The 19,925-nt window shown below is 39.3% G+C and overlaps 1 protein-coding gene across 3 annotated transcripts in view; it reads left to right on the top strand.

Annotated features, from left to right (window-relative positions):
• The window catches only part of GLRA2 (glycine receptor alpha 2), a 130,449-nt gene that overhangs the window by 96,581 nt on the left and 13,943 nt on the right, over positions 1–19,925 (top strand). For 2 of the 3 annotated variants that reach the window (XM_031596079.2, XM_031596078.2), the window contains exon 8: positions 5,498–5,647. In XM_031596079.2, coding sequence (XP_031451939.1) covers positions 5,498–5,647 — 150 coding nt within the window. Of the gene's footprint in view, positions 1–5,497; positions 5,648–7,523; positions 7,644–19,925 lie in introns of all 3 variants that reach the window. The other variant, XM_090125287.1, reaches the window with a different exon arrangement.

Raw genomic sequence — 19,925 nt, 5'->3', positions numbered from 1 at the left:
CTCATTGGTCTGTCCATCTACCTCGGTGCACACCAATGTGGTGGGTGGTAAAATGGCGTTTATTAACTCGTGGCAACAGCTTATATAGCCTTGTACAACTTCATCTACGCCCCTCTTATCGTGCGTAAGCACTTGCGTCACTACTTTCTTATCTGGTTACTACTAGCAATTACTCGAAGGTTCTATGCTCGCTGTCTACACAACTCTCTCTGCTTGTCCTCATAGAAAAGGTGTTCCATCCCTTGGATCATTTTTGTGCTCCTCCTCTGGACATGCTTCAACAGGTCCATGTCTCTCCTGCACTGAGGACTCCACATCAGGACCCAGTGCTCCAGGTGAAATCTCACCAGCACAGGGTAGAAGGGTAGGATTACCTCCCTCACCCTTCTGGCCACACATCTTTTGATGCAGCCCAGGATATGGTTGGCTTTCTCATCTGTAAGGGCACGCTGATGGCTTATGTTCAGCTTCCCATTCCCATTCACCAGTGCTCAGGTCTTTTTTGGTAGGGCTATGCTCAATTGTTTTATCCTCCAATTTGTATCGGTAATGAGAATTGCCTCTACCAAGGTGCAAGACCTTGCACTTGGCTTTGTTGAATCTCATGAGGTTCACCTGGGCCCACTGCTGAAACCTGTCTAGGTCCATTTGGGTGGCATCCTGTCCCTCCGGTGTGTCGACCACAGCCCACAGTTTGGTGTTACCCACAAACTTGCTGGGGTATGCTCGATCCCACTGTCAATGTAACTGCCTTGTACAAAATAGAGGGCTTGGTCTTCATATCACATCTCAAAGATTCTTTTTGTGAGATCCTATTACACAAAATGAGTGAATATATGAATAAAGTGCTCACATTTGGAGCACTTTACACTGATTATTGAATTTATTTTCTCAGTTTAGAAGACTGGGAGAGAATGGAAGTGTTTTTATTCCTGTTTCACACCTATTAGTCTGGATCAGGGAGATAAAGCAGTTGTATCTAGAGGCTTCTGCTGTAGCAGAAATAGAGCTCACATTTGGGTTGACTCACAAATGTCAAGAAATGACAGCTGCCGAATTGCAGGACCCATGACCATGTTTTCCCTCAGCTTCTTTCCACAGAAGAGTGCTTCATTCTGGTTTTGACACATGGCTACATTCAAAAAAGGTATAGAGAAGCAGTGAGAGATTCACAGTGTTACAATTAAAGGTCCTGGAAGAATGGAAGATTTAATCTTTACAAGACCTTCAGGAACAATGTAATCCTCCTTTGGCTTTTGTTTCCAGGAACTTCAGTGAGGTCATTGATGATGCAGCAGTGCATTACAGAGCACCAACTGTTCTTTTATTTACACAGTGGACATGGCAGAATAAGCAGTGGGGGAAAACGTGAAGGGAAGGGAGTCTCTTTGTCACATTTACTGTGCTCAGTCTTATCAAGCTTGACTCACGATGCAGACAGATTCACTCTGAAAAATATCCTCAACATCTGACCCTAAAGTATTTAGAGCAACTGAATAATTGGAATAATTCATATTTTTATTAGTAGGAGACATTAAATATCCCTAACTAACCACATCTTCCTCAAAATAAATAAATAGATAGATAGATAGTTAGATAAATAAAGTAAACAGAACAGCTATTTAAAGAAAGAAAAGGGCAAGGAAGTCTTAATGTGCTTCATAAACATGACAGTGTTGAATGACACCAATTTTCCGAACAACTGCTTCTCAAATTACTGCAAAGTAAATGGAGCCAGTGTACTATCAGGGTTACATCAAGATACTACCTGACAGAAGCGATTCAAGGTTTTTCTTACCATTGTAGTTCTGTATCAAGCAGATAGTTAAAGAAACTGGAGATTCAGTATTGTTCAGTGAGGTCCTTATTGAAGCACATGATGATAGCCTTTTGGTTGGGCAGATATACAAATTTTCAAGCTAGATTGTAATCTGGGAAAAATTATAGCTGCTAACAGTGTGCTAACTCTGTTTGGACTTGCTGAAAGAACCTGCTAAAGCAGTGAAAGTGCCTATGATATCACAAAGCACTTGACTGTGCAGACCCCAGCTTCTAAGACTGTGTCACTCAGCAGTATTTTTAACTGAAAATTAGATGTGAAAAGTTCTTTCTACAGTGCAAAGGAGAAATAAGCATCTTGGAGTGAGATACAGTGTAGAGCCTGCTGAGTGGAGTTTCCTGTGGAGATAAGTGGGAAATGCTGAGGAGCTCCCAGAAAAGGGCATTTCATTCATATGTGAGAAGCTGCAGTGAGAAGCTGCAGCATCTGGTAGGCAATTGCTTATAACATTCACCTGGAGTGTGCAGATCAAATTCACAACCTTTCGGTGCTTATATCCTCGAGGAAATTGTGCAGCCACCATGAAATTCTCTGTGATAGGGCCCTCTCAGTTCCTGCATGTGTTTGGGAAACAGAGATAGAGAATGAATTAATGTTCCAGAGGTTAAGATTTACATCTGGGAAGAGAAAGATCTGTTTCCAGTCCTTAAACTTATGTATTTCCATGTGTTTTCATACGAAGTGTAGCAGCTTCAGCAGGGGTGGCTGGGAGAAGCCCACTTCCAAGAAGTCTGTGGTCTGGTGGCTGTGGCCCTTTCCAGATGGGAGGAAGAAAGGAGACATTCAGCTAGAGCAGAAAGAGACCCAGATTTTTATTTTGTCCATGTTTTAGATACCAAAGTTCTCATTCTAAAACTGATCCACTTTAATGCTTCCCTGGAAATGTGCACCAGAGGAGGACTTCCTTGATGTGAAAGATCCACATAGTTTTCCAGGCACAGGAATGGCTAGAAATAAGTCTTGCTTCAGAATGCTGTATAGACTTCTAGACTTTTAGCAGCAGAATTTTGGACATAAAAGGACATACAAATAAAATTATAAAAAAGAATTTGAATTGAGGGAGTTAGAATTCACTCATTATAGAATTTTACATATTTTTATTTTTATAGTGTTGTTGAAAATAATTTCATTGTTTGCTTGCTGAAAACTGTTCTGTGGTGTGGCAATGACTAAACAATAAAACAAGCTACATACCTGCCAAGTATATTGTGATCCCAGACCAGCAGCCTGGAGTTAAAACAATCCATCTAGCTCAGCAATGTGGATGCCATTTATGGCAGTACAGTGACAATGGCTGGAAGTCTAACTCAGGGTTTCCTTTTTTATTTTGCCATCACTGCTATGAGCCCACTAGGACAGGATTTGCAGTCACAAATGCTGATTCTCATGGTTTCAGCTCCCTGCATTGTGCTGTCTCTGGAATCACAGTCCAGCTGTTTATGCATGTCTATTATGTCTCCTCAAGGCATTCGTAAAGGAAAACAAGCGTCCCCTTCAAGGAAGGTAACAAACAGCATAAAGTCAGCTGCATTTTACAGAAATTACAGTGAGTTGATTCCTACTGAGCTTCAGCCTGTGGCACAGAATGTCTTGGATATTGCAGTTTTCACTGGGTTTCACAGCTGCTCAGTCAAGAAGTAACTTGTAAGATTTTTCTGTGCTTGTGAGAGAGAACTGCATGCCTGCGGTGAATCTAATTGAAAGGCACAGATCCATAGTATCACCTTTGCCTGCTAAGTGCTCCTCTTTATCTCGGCCTGGGCATGTGGTCCTGTGAACCTTGCAGTGGGCACCAACCACAGTGCAGAGATGGACTATAGTCTTGGCAGCAGCATGTACTTCCCTAATGCAGGCTGAATAGCAATTCTTGACTCCTACGAAATATTCTGTTCAGTGTTCAGGATCTGCAAAATGGAGCTCTGTATCTTTCCTGCAAGATTTTAAATGTTAGCTTCTCCTCTCATACTGCTTGCTGGAGCACATAGTGCAGTGTATTTCATTATGTGTTAACAAAAAATGTTCTACAGGCTTTAAAAATACTGTGCCATTCCATCACATCGTGATCATGAGCAAAAATCTACAGAGATAAATGTACTTCTCTTCATCATTAAATGGTAGCCATGAGCATGAAAGCAAGATCATTTTTAATAGAGTGTGCAAAACATCCTAGGGTTAGAGGAGAGTCTCCTCTGGTGGAGGCTAAATATTGGACGAGAAGATTCAGAACTCATTGTTCTGTCATTTCTGAGTCCTGTGTATGTTGACTGCATTTAACTGTTTGCTCCACTGAGTACTGTTCTGACATCATATACCCGTTGATTCTAATTTTTCCGAGTTTGGTGCTGTCCATCTTTCTTATCTTAATTCAGTAGTCTGATTGTGCCTTTTGAGATGCTGTTGGGTATGTGAACCATCTCCAGAGAGCCAGCTTCTTTGATAACAGAGATCTGTGCTCTGCTGGATTAGGAAATGATAGCTAAGTTCCTGATGGCAATATGAGATGCTTTTATTTAGACAACTGCATAAAGTCCCACACATCTATGCTGAGATCATGAGGTTCTAAGCTCCTACATATCGACCTGAAGACAAAAAATGCTGGTAGGTGTTAGTCATCTCATCCTAAATTACACATCTAAAACAGCTCAGATGTACTGCATCCTAGAAATGCCTACTACTCTTCATTCCTTGATTTATTTATATCAAAGGAGTTTAGGTATCTAGCTCACATGTACTTCGCAGACACAAAAGTCAGATAATTATAATTCCACCCTGGATAGAATACCTGATAAACAGAAGTGATATCCTGCTGTTTCCTAATCATAAGATCTCTGCTTAAAAACTGTAAGACTACAAAGAAAGACAGAGACCAAACGTAGCTGTGGAAGCCAACATACCTTTGATATGGATAGTGTGCAGCTCATTAATTGGTTGATATTTGGCCTGCTGTGTGAGTAATGTGACAAAAAATCTTGTGGCATTACAATGCTTAATACATCTGATTTTATTGTGGACAATTCAAATCAGAATTGGCTCGTACTATAACAAAGACATCTAGTATTTAGATATTTCTACTCTAGATAATGTCTGTGAAGCTTTATTTTTACTTACAGAGTTATTGGATAAATAGAGTGATTGTGACTGAATATTTAATAGCACATATATCAGTGATCAATCATTAGGATACAGTACCCAGAGTTTACTTTCAGATTATTGATAGCAAATGTAGCTAATTAATATACTGATGGATATAATACTTGTTCCATGAAAAAGGAAAAAAAGGCAATAAATATAACTGTTCTAGGATGGTTTTTCAATAGATTTTATATTCATATTCTTCCTGATAAACTGGGGTTTGGGGCATATAAGAGGAACTGTGTTTTGTTAGACAAACTCTGATTCTCTTGTGCAAGGCAGTTGCTCATAATTTGTGTATTCTTTGTACATGTGGCCACACACTTCCATGAACAGTTGGATAATTTTTATTTTTTTGTAAGGCAATAAGGGAACAAACCGAAACAAACAAAAGAAACCAAAACAAAAAAAACCCACATCATTAAACAATTGAATCTCATGACATGCAGAAATGTGTTTATTTTTTAAAACCGGTTTATGAAGAAGTTTGGAATGCATAATATGCTGTGTTCTTCTTCTTTCTAGGTCTCCTACGTAAAAGCTATTGACATCTGGATGGCCGTGTGCCTTCTCTTTGTCTTTGCTGCATTACTGGAATATGCAGCAGTCAACTTTGTTTCACGGCAGCACAAGGAGTTTCTGAGGCTTCGAAGAAGGCAAAGAAGACAAAACAAGGTATAGTTGCCCTTTACTCCAGGTGCCCAACTTCACCCTGACAGCATACTTGACATATAGGTTGATTTCTCACCTCAGTTCTTGCCCTCGATGGACAGTGTCGTTATAATGTTGCCTTTTTTTGTGATTTACTCTTTGAGAAGGAGTTGAAAATTATCTACCAGCTTTATTTACAGTTCATAAAGGTATCAATAAGTGTCAGTAGACTGGTTATTGATTCCAAGAATTTTATTCTCTTCTTAAAATTGATGAAGCAGCCGTACCTTTACCCATACACTTATTAGCTATTTAGGCTGGACTGACCTCAGATTTTTTTCTAATCCCCAAATATTGTTATTATATGGCACCAACTAACAGATAAGGAACAACAGGACACAATGACATAGACAGCATACTAACATTATTATTTCTCTGAATTCGTCCAGAAATCAAAACATAATCATATGCTTAAGACCTGCCTTTTCTAGTGTCTTTTCTTGCTAAAATTGGAGATTTTTTAACATAGTCCCTGTAAGTGTGATCAGCAGTTCTGCCTTCACTTCTAACCCAGCACTGAGCAGTGTATTTCCCTGCTGAAACCAGCAAACCTGACCACTGGGAAAAAGAAAAGGATTAGGGCAACTTCACATGTTATTACTGGTACTAACTTCAGTTTTTTAACAAAAGAATGTTTTGTGAGTATTATGATTATATGATTTTATACCAGCTGAAATGTAGAAGAGAGGTTTGTTTTTAATGTCAATATCAGTCTGGAAATATCTTTAGGAAGTCTGTCAATCTTTCCTGATTTCTTATTTGTTAAAAGAAAAGGCAAGAATAGATCAAATATCATATCATATCAAACTGAATTTTAGTCAATTTATGATCAATTCCCACAGCTATAGCATCCTTCCTGTATTTGTTTCACTGGAACTCAGTATCAGCAGAAACATTTAGGTTTGTATCTCTGCAGAAATAATTGCCAGGCAAAGTAAATATTCACTTGAGTCACATGTGAGTTTCTAGTTGCTAATAATGGTTTCCTTACTTTAGGAATAACAAAAATGGCATAGGGCATTTGTGTTTTGACAGGTCTGTCTAATAATTATTCTGTAGCTAATGGAATATTTGATGGATGCTCTGGGAAGCAATCCAGTACTGTCCTCAGACAGTAATGCTGTTGTCAGATGAATTGAGATTCTCATTCAGATTCTGAGAGGGAATAGAAATGCCTGCCTGTCTGTAGGCACACATAGCAGATATACTGCCACTAGAAACCTTTGTTTCCAGTAACATTGCAACAGCAGAAGATGATGTATAGAGTCTGTAATTTCAGTTTTGGGTATGATGTCTTCTTCAGAGGTGAACTAGCTGCCAAGAAGCTACCTCTGGTAAGTAACAGTATGGCAGCAATGTCACTTGAAAATTATGAGACTTTAATTATGGAAGTAGTCATTCACCTACTGTCAGAATGATTATTTTGGTGACTATTAAGGGAAAGATACTTGAAACCTAATCATCTGAAGAAACCACTTAAGCAAGTCAGTTGATTCTGTACAAAATGGACAATTCCCCAATTAAGCACTGCAAACACTCTTTTGGTGTAAGCCATTTGCACAGAGTTTCTATTATTTTTGCTACCAATCTGGTTGCACAAATTTCAAAATAGGGAATGATGATACTGAGACCAGCTCTTTTTGAAGCATTTTCTGCATCTCTTTACTCGAGATTGCATTTCACGATTTTCTCTGTTTTGCCTTGAAAGTGGTTCACATTGTTTTGCATGATGGTGTTCTCTAACTGAGCCATTCTTCTCTTTGCGTGTTATGTATGTGTTGTTGCCATTGTGCTGTTCTTATTCTTGCTGCTGCTATGTATGCTGACACTCTGGGGACAGGCACAGACTATGACTATTGGGAATGAAAGCGTCGATTCCGTGAGGCGCATGAATGGCTTGCAAAGAAAAGAGTCGTCAGCTTACGGGACAGTGAATCAGATCGGCAATTCAAGTTTGAGGGTAAAACTGTAGTGAGAAAGAGAAAGCAAGAGAGAGCTTTAGTATGTGCAGTGATGTCATAAATCAGCAGAATGGATGATTTTCATGACATCGCCAGTAGCCTCTTGCACTCTCTTTGCTAAATGTCCCCACAAAATATGGAGTACTGTCCCCAGCATGAACAGCAGTTTCATGTTGCATGTTCTTGTGACCCGTCCTTATGATTGATATTTTCCATGGTTGGATTGTGCTGTTCCTTCTCCAAACCTAAGAAAGTGTATGTGTATTCTGTACCCTGGCCCTGTACATATATATAAGGGAGGGGGGATGGGAGTTAGGGGATCAAGTGTGGTGCAGGAGCATAGGAAGTGTTTTGACATAGAAAATCCCACACTGTGTCATCTTTCAGATGTCTGCATTCCTACCAAACTAGGTACATATAATGAAATGCATTTTACTGGTATGGTATTTATTCCTCAGCTGTCAACCTGTGGTGTTCCTTCTTGTCATGTCCTAAATGTTGTCTAGTGGAGTATGAAGAAAAAAAATGTATTTCACTGTTTTTTTTCTACTTGTTTTGAGAAGAGCCATGGGGCTGAAATTCTGTACACAGTGTGATGTGTAGTAGATCTGAAGCAATATGATAGCCGCTGATAGATCCAGATTACGGGTGAGTTGTTGAAGTAATAAAATCAGTGATGGAGAGAGAAACAAGCTTAGTGTTCAGCTCATTGCTTGCTACTGGTGGCAGAGAAATGAAATCCATTTGTTCAAATAAAAAAGGACTAGAATTTAAATTTTTCAGGACCTGATTTTCCAAAACAAAAACATCATTGCCCAAATAGCTTTTGAGCTGTAATAGGCCTCTTACTTTGATCAAGGTCTGTAAAGTTATGTGATTATAAGATGTAGATGATTTTACTGGATTTTGTTCACTGCTAGGGGAATTACTGGCTTTCAAAATCAAAGCAAATAACACAGATCCTGTTACACTGCAAAATTATGTTAGAGGGCTTGCAATGCAATAAATCATTCACTTAAAGGGCAACAATAGCAAACAGTAGAAGAAAGTCTTCATTTCTGCATTCTTTCTACTGTAAAAATAATCGCATTTACCCATATGCAAAAATGAACATAAGCACAAAAGTTTTAGGGATAAAACCGATATTACTATGCTGCCACTGGAAAACTGATGTCATAACTCTAAAAAAACAGTACAGAGACTCACTGTTGTCTGCGTGATCAATCACATAGTACCACTAGTCCAGCTAGGTTCATTTAAAACCTAGCTACTCTCTGCCTGCAGAAAACTGGCAGAAATATCACTTCTTAATATTGTGTATTACACACTCATCCAGCACTACATAAAGAGGGACCACATCTCTGTATTATTTTTGCTGCAAAATCCTGAGAGCTGAAGATGCTCTGGAGTTGATTTCCCCTAAAGAACTCCCACTATGAAAGTGATTTGCTCTAGTAAGGTGTAGGTTTCTGAAGTAGTGTTGTCATAGCTGAAGCTTGGTACTTTTCTGCTCTAGAGAAGGACATTTATCTGCAGAAGGGAATATAGCCTGTGGTCCCACAAGAAACCTCACAAGCAGGGTGTGTGGCTCCCCGAGTTATTGCTCACTAAGCTAAGGGCTTATGGAGAATGCAAACCTAAAAGTCACAGGCAAATGACTGTGGCATAGTCAGGAAGAGACAGAGGAAAATAGAGATGGTTTAGTGCTTACATTCAGAGTTAGTTTGAAGAAACAGACACCAAGCCATGCCAAGTCAAGATTCCTGGATTAAGCAGATTGATCTTCAAAACTGTTCTCAGTTTTGTAAGCCTTCATCCCTGCTTTCATTATTGTTCCTGCTGTGTTGTGTTCCTCATAGTGGTGTGACCTCCTCAGTGTTGTATGAAAGCACAAAATATCTGAGACCATCAGAAGTCAGGAAGGTTAATACTTCCCCGGGAAAGTTTAGGTTGTACTGCTGACTGTCCAAAACTTGTCATTACAGATGAACAATTGGCCCATCCCTGTGTTAGAAACAGCTGAACTGTTGTCCAGTACAGGACCTGTTGCCACCTTCCATAAGGACTGAAACTTTATATCCTCAGCCCTTCAGCCTGTCTGCATTCTCCACACAGTTTTTGTTGGAGGAAATATTCAATGCTCATCCTAAAAATCTGTGTAGTCTTCCTATTCACAATGAAATGCACTCAACTGTAGCCACATCTCACTGCTGAAATAAATGGTTGTTTATTTGCAGTACAATATGATATTACTTTTTGTGTAGGGAGAGTACAGGCTGCAAAAGCTATGAGTCTGGTGGAATGGAGGATGTAATATAGTTGCACTATATTGAAGTCTAAATTTGCTTAGTGCCAGATCACCTGAAGAAAAACAAGTTCTTTTCAAAATATTATTTGTAATAATCACAGAAGATTTGGTTATTTTTCAAAATGATGGGTTTCTAGTGAAGCAGAGCTCTATTTACACAGCCTCAATCATCTCTTTTGGAAAACAGTAATTATTATGTTATATGATCAGTAGTCAAAATGAGTCACAGTCCATGAGTATTCATATCAGTGTCTCAAAGATGACTTCCTGAATTACACTATGACCAAGAGTGGGGGTTAAGTTTGGGAGCGTTAGTGTTAAAAGCAATACTTGGCAGCTTGAACAAAAAATTGTGCAGCTGGAGGCTGTGACAGAATTTAATCTCATGTGTAGGGAACACGGAGCAATACAAATAATAGTGCTGCAACCAGGGGGGCTCAGATGCATGCAGATTAGCAGAGGGAGGCACAAATGGTGTTTTCAAATGACAGAGCTGGGACTGAGATTCAGTGATTACAGTGGCAAAAGATAACTCTGCTAAGCGAAGGAGGAGGCACCTGGCCAAATGGTCAAGAGAACTGCTGGTCTCTGGATAGAGCTGCCCATGGCAGGCAGGTAGCCACCAAAAAAATGCTGCCACATCAAGGTAATGAAATATTTCCATCTTTGAAAGGGAGAAGAAATACATATTGAACAACTGTGATTTTCAAAGGCTGTCTTTTTAATTGCACCGAAATCCCACTGTCAGAAACCCAGACTATTTTCTATTTTTTAGACCTGTCAGCTAACAAAATCACAGCCTGCCTTTGCCTTTAAAACACTCGGTACTACTGTCCCCAATGGAAATTTTTGTTCGCTAGCATCTGTGTGTACAGCACTCGGTGGGATAACGTGCAGGGCGTGCGTTATGTAAGATGCCGCATCATGTGAATAATGGAAGTGCTCAAGGAAAGCCCTTCTTGCTGAGCTATTTTTGGTGCACACAGAGCAAGCTCTAACACACGAGCTTCATTGTGAAAAATAGGAATCCAAGCCTGAATGGCTTTCTCTCTCTCTCTGACATCTTGCTTACTTAGCGGATTAAAGAGCGGGTAGTTTTTTCTGTAGATAAACACCCTCAAGATATTGCAGTTACTTTCCTTTCTCCAGGGCAATTGCATTATCACTTTCATGTAAATGCACAGAAAAAAAATCCAACTGACGGTAAAGAAACCAAAATGATAATTTAGCTTGAACAAGTAGTCTGTACAACTGCACAGAACCAGTTAAACAATAGGCACAATACATTTCAACATGTTGCTGTGTCACCTTGCAGCTTCATCTGAATGTCCTTGTTTGCCTTGTGAGCACGAATAGGCTAGTAATGGCCCTAGTTAACATTGGTTTATTTATCTTTATTATTTATTGAATGGAATTGCCGTAGGGAGTTCAAATATTTCAACAAAAGCATCATTTTGAACTAGAAGAACAGCTTGATAGAAATCCTTAGACTAGTTATAGGCCAAGACTCACAGTGAGTCCTAAAGTGAAGAGTAATCTGTAGGGAAAGAAGGTGTTCAGCCATGGGGGTGGAATCCACTGTGTAATCAGCAGAACAGACGAAGCTTACTGGAAATGGAGATTTTCCAGTAAAAAACAAACACAGACAAAGAGGCAAAGTGGAATAGAGAACTAGTTTGTTTCTTTGATTGTAAGGGAATGTTTATAAGTTTGTAAAGTATATAAATGTTGTGAAAAGTAGAATTCAAGTTTCTCTTGTGTAGGAGGAGGGAAGCTAGGAAAACTCACAATGAACAAGTATTTGTGATTAATGGTAATACAGCTTCAGATGATATATGATGATGAACTGTGCTTTGTTGGTTTTTTTTTTTTTTGTTGTTGTTGTTGTTGTTGTTTTCACTTGAAACTAAGACATAGAGGAAAAAAAGGACAGTCATATTTTCAAGGAGAGAACTCTTAGACCCTATTGGGTCTCAGATACTGAGTGCATTAAACATTCTATAATTAAAGGCAGACTATATGTAGTGGACACCAGATAAGTGGAGAACCAATGGGGAGTTGGTAAGACTGCAAAATGATGAACCTTAGTATCTACTGAAATGATCAGAACGGGGCAATGCAGAGTGGAAGAAAGGGAAAGATAATCACACTGGAGGGACCAGGTGCTGCTCCAAAACAGCAGCCAGGACATCATGCACTATAAAGACTTACGCTGACCAGCCTGAAAGTACATGATTCCTTAATATTAAAATATGAATAGGATGTAAGGGTCAGAAAACTACGCTTGAAGGGGCTGCAGAATAATAGAGTCACAAGATTTCAGATCTGGAACTATGGAATAGCTGTATGCTGTGCCACCTGGGACAGATAAGACTAGAGAAGCCTGAAGGTGTACCTGATAGACTTTTATTGTTTGCTCAGTAGTGTTACTATTGCTTTAGAAGCTCCAAGTCCTCTCTTGTACCTACCCAGCATGCAGTGGCTGAAAAGATCAGGTTGGAACTGACAAGCCTTGGGGACTGAAGTTTGCAATTCACTGGAGTGAGTTTGTCCTGATAGTTACTCAAGAACAGCAGGAAATACGCCAGAAATGAACTCTGCAGTTTTCCAGCTCATGAAAGGTACTCCCCAGCTGGGTGCAAATGTCTCATTTTTTATTATACCTAGGGGAGAGTGCAAACCGAAAATAGGGCAGAGGAAGCTAAAAAGAGACAGGAATCAGTGTTCTTATTTTTGACGCTTTAAAGCAACAAGATGTATTTTTTCAAAAGCCACCTGACATAAGCACAAATTTCTGTTTTCTGGATTATTTTAGATACAGTGATTATTTCATTGAATATGTTCTGGCCAACCTTATTTCATGAAAAATTGTGAAAAAAATGTTGAAAAAACATTTGATGATCAGAACTGAAGAAGACTGAAGGAGTAAATTTAAAATGTCCCTTCCTGAGACTCCACAGAGCAATAAGAAAACACTGTAGTCCCAAGATTTTGGTCATGAGAAGAGGTTTGCCAACAGGAGGTCAGATTTTGTCCCATGTTGGCTACTTTGTTCATCCCACATAGGTAGCTTATATTTAGTCTTTTCCTGCCGAAAATTCAGAACAAACAAGGCTCTAATCTCAGGGTTTCTCACTGAAGGTATGGTTGGTTCTTCTTTCTGGGGGGAAGGTAAAGATCAGGGAGGGGAACAACTTCTGATCCCTTGCTGATCACAATGCTTTTTATCAGTTCTGAATTCCATCCTAAGTTTTATATTCAACAGAAGAGAATTTCAACATGAATAAATACAGATTAGTGTTTCTGCAAGAGAATGAAAGGGTCATACTTTTACAGCCAAATATAATATTGGCTAAGAATATCAACACTGCTGGATCAGTGTATTTCCAATCTAACTTGCAACCGTGCTTGCTCTGTGCATCTCCAGAGCATAACACACCAGTTGCATCAAATTACATGGTAAATTGGTGAGATGGGCAAGTGTTCAGTAGGATCCATGAAACGCATATTTACATCTGACCCAATTAATCCTGTTCTCCACTGGGGATAGAAGCTGCTATTTGAATGTAATTAATTGTGAAGCATTCTGTAATGATGTTGTCCAAATGACATTGTGCAAAACCAAATTGTATTAAATAGACTGTTGAAACCTCATGCTGTTTCAAGGTCTGAAAATCTTAATGGGTTCCAGTAAAATCCAGTTTTTATAGTACTTCTAAAAAAATGGTTTTGAAGTATACTCTTTCTCTCTCACACACACACTCTTTTTTTTTTCTTTTTTAACTAGAGTGTTTTTAACTAGAGTTCCTTTTTAAAGTTAATAATCATTACTTACAGCAAACTGATTGGTTGGCGACAGTTACTGACATTTTTAATTTGATGTAATGATCAGAGATATTAATTTCATTTGACCCACTGCTAGAGAAAAATGCTGTTTAGTGTAAACATGGTTATCTGTATTTGGGTACTTCTCACAAATGGCTTTTTGTTGTTGTTGTTTGTTTTCTATAGTCTTTCCAGTAACACTAATCTCTCATCTTGCAGAAAAGAAGTAATTGTCCAACTAGGAGTGGGTGGTAGGAAATGAGACTTTTTTTGCTACTGCAGGAGGAAGGGTCTAGGAAGAGATACAGTGGAAGATCCAAATAGTCTGAGTGCTTGTTGTCTGCCCCAAATCCTCATCCATTTCAAACCAGTAGCATTTGAAAACTTCTTGCCAAGTCCTGCCACAGGTCACTAAGAATTTACCCATTTTCATTCTCTGTAACTGCAATGTTCTCATGGCATTTCAGAGATGGCACAGCCCTTGTTCTGCCCACCCAACACTTCTTTACTATCAAGATCAATGCCAAGAAGGACTGCTGGTGTTCTTGGTGTTTTTATTGGTATGCTTGGTTTTCCAGAGTTTGGCTTTGTTTATCTGGCATACTGAATGCCAGAGTGTTTTTATCTCTCAGATTAACAGATTGGAAAGGTGAAGAAAGGCTGCTGTGATTACCTAAACGTGTGGACCAACAGAAGTTCAGAATTATAGCTTTGAATTTCTGCATCTAGCCTGGAACTTTTATTTGAGGGGTTGCATAGCTCTTCGAATCATTAAACTTCTGTCCTTTATGTATAATTTTGAAATCACACAAACACTGTGTGTGCGTTTGTACATACACATGTACAATCCATTTGCTTAAGTGCAGCTATTCTGCTACTGTGCCAAGGTTTTAAATTCTCTATGATATCATGACACAAATCCAAGGAGGCAGGAAGTCTTTATTTTCACCTCTCTCTTCACCTTGCTGTCTGCAAAGTTTTCTGAAATGATTCTTTCTGCTAGTCACATGGAAGTTCTCTGCCTGCAACTGGCTTGTTTGTTTTCTGTTCAGCCTTCCCAGGCTGGCTGGTTACAGAGACTTGCCTTCGGGTGCTCTGTAATCTTCATCTGTCAAATGAATAGCTAATTAAGAGTGGAGAACACAAACTGTGTTTATTAGGGATTATTTGAGTTGCACAACTGTGAGCTCTTAAACTTCATTCAAGAAAGCAAGTTGTGTGTTTCCTCTTCAGCCTCACCTCATAGGTAGCTGCATTGAGGTAGCTCTGACACTCTCTAGGACAAACTCTCCAAGACATACATTCATCTATCTTCTGTTAAATTACGCTAGCTTTCTTTATTACAGGCAAAAGCTGTACAGTAGATATGACTGAAAAAAATAAAGTTTGGCCTCATTCATTGTCTTTAGGTCCAACACTATTGAGGTCTAATACTATTTTTTTAACTGTTATGTACCTAATTACATCAAATAGGTTGTAAATGTATGCTACCATGTGTTTAATTGCATATGCAATGAAGGTGCTAACAATGAATAAATATTCTACACAAACTGACAGATTGATGACTATACCACTGTCATAGGGTCTCCCATGTTAAACTCAGGCAGCATTCTTGTGTTTACAGATATTTGTACCAGTGAGTGGGTACTCAAGTCTTCAGAGAATGACTTTCTGCTCTGGCTCTTAAAATTTTCAGCTCCATCAATAACCTGTATCAGTATTTTCTGTAGCCCTCCCGAGGCTTTCACAGAATAAAATTGCCTTTCTTCAAGGTTTGCAAGTTCTTGTCCTGTCTTTTACAGAGAGACAGTGGCAAATTAGGCAGCTATTCAACTGCTGGTTTTTTATTAGACCATAAAGTCCGATAATACTCTAGCAGACAGGTCCTTCCACAGGCATTTGTGTATGTAAGTGCTTGTGTCTAAAGGGAAAAAGCAGAGGTGGCATAACATACTTTATATATTATTGTCCCTTTCATTGTGATTCCTGCACAGGTCACTGGATCTCATCTGTGCCTGTCTACCTGGTAATTGCCAGTTTTCCCCAGGCTCTCATATGCTGGTATGTCCTGTCATGCCTGGACTTCGTGTTGCCTCAGTTTATTCATTCTAGTTCTATCTCTAAGCCTCTTATCATGCTTCTCACTCTATCCAGGGAGTCTCACCAGCATTACTAGTAATTATTTCCCACACAAAACTAACATGTATTTGTTGTTTCTTTTTTTTTTTTTTCTGTTACTTACCTTCTTCAAAAGTATCATAGCATATAGCTTGCTTTTGTTTATTTTGTTTCTTCTCAGCCCCAGCCTACCAAGTTAGCTTAGTTGCTCACCCAATTCAGTTTTCAAATATGCTTTTCAGCTTTTCAGCCTAGTCAGTGTGTACTTCATTGTAGCACTTGTTTTCACCTTACCCTATCAACTTGGCAATAGTCAAGCCTCTTACCACACCATAAAAAAATCTGTTTTCTGAATGAGAAAAGGGAGAAATAATAGATCTTTATTACAGATGAGGGAGCTGTTTAGCAAACAGCTGCTTCTCTTCACTGTGGCAAGATTCATCTAGAGATGATACAACCACAGAAAGGCACCTTAAGTTAGGACATGGCTCTGTCTAATGCAGGGTGCTTTCTGTGATTGCTGCTGAAGGAGGAGGCCCTGAGGTCAATGCAGAAGGAGGACATATCCTCAGTACATCTTCTCGGGCCCTAGGACTTTACAACTCAAAGTCTTTCTAAGCCAGAGGAGGTATTTTTGTGATGAGTAGCCTTTACTATTTATGGGTAGAGCAGTCAGTTCAATTGTGATGATTTATGAATTATTAAAACACTTTTTGTAAACTTGCTATGAGTTGTTAATGTTAGCTCCTCAGCCTTTGTGCAACTAGGAGTACATGTGGCCATTGGAACAGCCAGGATTATGTGGACTGAAAAGGGCACTGGCATTGGAGAAATAACTTTTTTGAGGTTAATGAAGAAATAAGAATAACCAAAGCTACATATTAGATGAAAGGAAATAGGATTGCTAATGGTTCCGCAAATTGCAGTGCATATTCAGAGGATACAGTTAGTGTTTGTAATGAACAAAGTAATACAGAGTTTGGTGACTGTGCCTGTAAGGAGAGTGGAGCCAAAAGAAAAAGGAGGAGCGCTAGTTATGTGAGGCATATTCTCTATTCACATTTTCTTCCCTGCTCTGATATATTTGTGTTCATAAAACAATACAAACAAAAGCAGGAACAATTTTAGCATACTAGAGGACTTCAGCACAAGCCCTGGTTCATCTCACCATTCCACTTTTCTCAGATGGTGGTTGGTGAGCTATTAGTGGTTCTTAGTCCATTCAAGGATGGAAGAAAATACAATGGGGAAAAACAGAATTACGTGCTCCCATAATTAAAAAATATATATAATGAAACACTAAGTCACTTCTGTTGTACCACGCCTTTACCTTTTAAGTTGGCTTCCGATCCTACAGAAAAACAAATCAATTGGTTAGTTATTGTAATTCTTTTTTTTTTTTTTTTTAAATGTTTTTGAGCACTGTCATTTTGTTCCTTATTTTAAAGATGTCCTAGATTTGTCTATGATGAGCTGCAGCGGAGTCAGTTCTGTATTTCTCACTAATGGGCTGGTCTTTTATTATTCTGCCCTTACTGTTACCTGTGCTGGATACTCACATTGTGAGATATTAATGTACTTTTTCATAGGAACCACGTAGGAGTGTGAGAGAGAATAATACAAATTCCAAGGAAGGTAATTTTTGCAGACATAGAAAATGATGTCTTGCTCTCTAACTGTAAATAAAGACTCTTTTTTTTCCCCGAGTTTGCAGAAAGGATGTATTTCCCCAAATACACAGGAGCTCATTTAAGATGCTCAGGTTCTTTTATTACTTCTAGATACTGGGGGTTGGGGTTGCTTGTGTTGTCTGTCTCTTATTTGCTCTTTGATCTTTGTTCATTTTCCCTTGTGGCTTATATTGTGTTATCTTGTTGTAGAAGTAACCTGTTGGAATTTTTTTTTACTGACAAGTGTGGACCAATGATTTGTCACCCTTCTTTCTTCAGTTACTTCTTCCCCCTTTTTTATGATGAGTTATCCTGTGGATATTTGTATAGCTGCAGTTGAATATCTGATTTGTAGCATGGCATGATATTTTCATTGCTGGATTTGATGCTAACAGTTGTTATTTCCCAAATATTTTTCCCACACCACGTGATGCTAACAGATGACTTCATTGCACGTGGCATCTCAGCCAGTGCTCTCAGTCTCACTTTTCCCCTGTCACAGCTGCACGTTCTTTGCAGCCTAACCCAACTCTCATGAGTCTCTCAAATACCTCCTTCAGCTATGAAACATGAACTAGCTCACCTGTAGGAAAGGTAATATCCATCAGAGTGAAAGTAGAAATAAAGTTTTTGGGGTGTAGTGTTCCTTGCCTCTTGTGCAAGCTCTGGGCTGCCTTTGCCTGAGATAGACACCTGTAATCTGAAGGTGGGTCACTCCAGATTGATTGGCAGGACAAGGTGCAATGTGAATGTTGGCCTTTCCTTCCCCACAAGTCCTCCCTTCTTATCTTCCACATGAAAGTCAAGATGTCTTAGGAACTGGTACCAGATTTGTATGAACTCAGGGATCTTCTCTGCCAGTAGCATTTGAAGTAAAGAGGCTTAGACTTTAGCCTGTTTGCATGTTTAAAGCATTACAATGTAGAGGTGTCTGTGTGGGCTGGCCAGTTATTGATTCCCTCCTGTTGTTTAACTACACACACAGAATTGCAGGATGGTAGAGGACAGGAGCAAGAGGGGTCTTCGAGGGCCAGCTGGCACAGCCAGAACCAGGCAGGACGCTGGGAGATTTACAGTGGCTGAAAATATTAATCAGTGCTTTTAAATAGTTCCTTCTGTAATGTGCCTGATACATCAGGCAGGAGTTTAAAAGAGATTTGTGAGGGATTGTTCCTCGGGGAGACTGTGAGCTGAATTATATCTCTTGGTGAATGTGCTGACCTGTAACTGAGTATTTCTGATTTACACCCTGTAATTCTCCTTGACTCACAAGATCTCCTGGAACAAAGGTCAGTAAAAAAGACTCTGAACAATTATTTACCCTTCCGGACAGGAATAACAATAGGTTCTTTCTGTCCCCAAGGCTCTGCAGTTCCCCTTTCCTCATCAGCAGCACAGCTGCAGATATGCTGCTGAAATACAGCTACACAAGTTTATATGTTGTAACGTGTGCTATGCTCCTGCGGAGCTGTCTGCTCTCTGAGCCTCTGCTCTCATCTTTTCCTATTCCAGAGAACTGCCCTCCATCCTCCAGCCCTTTTAGAGGTCAGTCCTAATTTTAAGATCTGCCTGGACTGAGAAAACAATTTTTTCAGCATACTCATGTAGAGCCAAAATTAGCTCAATACTTATTTTGAGATATATAAAACTAATAGATGTGTAATACAGTCTGAAAACAACCTGCCATTCAATTAGTTCAGTGATCAGGCATTTAAAAACTGTGGCAGAAGAGCAGAGCTATGGATTAAGATGCACAACGATTTCCTTTATTGAATAGAAAAGCATGCAGAATTTTAATTACAATCAGGAGATTATATATTTACTGTCAGTGCTCATGTGGATTGCTAACGGGTTTTGACAGGGAAGGACCGCACAAGCCAAGACTTGAAAACTGGCAGGAAGGAATACAGCAAGTGTTTCATTTGGGGCCCTGCAAGAGAACACGCGTCTGAGATGAATATGTGACAAGAGGGGAGTATTGGATTTCTGCATGAGGAGGTGACAAGCCAGACAAACAGCAGCTATATATTATCTGTGATGGTAGAAAGATCACTTCATTTGCAACCTTTGAAGCAAGAGGAAAACCGAACGCAACATCATCTTGTAATGATCTAAGAGAAAGCTGTCTCTCCTTTTTTTCTTCCTGGTTATATATAGCTGTTAGAGAGGGCCCCACTGAACAGAAAATGGAACATATGATCAAGGGCAGTCCAGTGAGTCAATTTACTAATACTGTAGATTATTATGCCAAATACATTGTACCAGCAGCACGAACAGTAATGAAGCTTCATTTATTTCTTTGCCTGTAAATTAAAATGAAGATGTGATTGGAATTGCCACACCTCGGATATATGAGCCAG

This window comes from Phasianus colchicus, chromosome 1 (genome assembly GCF_987193195.1).
Source record: "Phasianus colchicus chromosome 1, bPhaCol1.hap1.1, whole genome shotgun sequence".
NCBI classification, from domain to species: domain Eukaryota; kingdom Metazoa; phylum Chordata; class Aves; order Galliformes; family Phasianidae; genus Phasianus; species Phasianus colchicus.
Note: the sequence above shows the minus strand (reverse complement) of the source record. Positions and strands in the feature narration are given on the sequence as shown.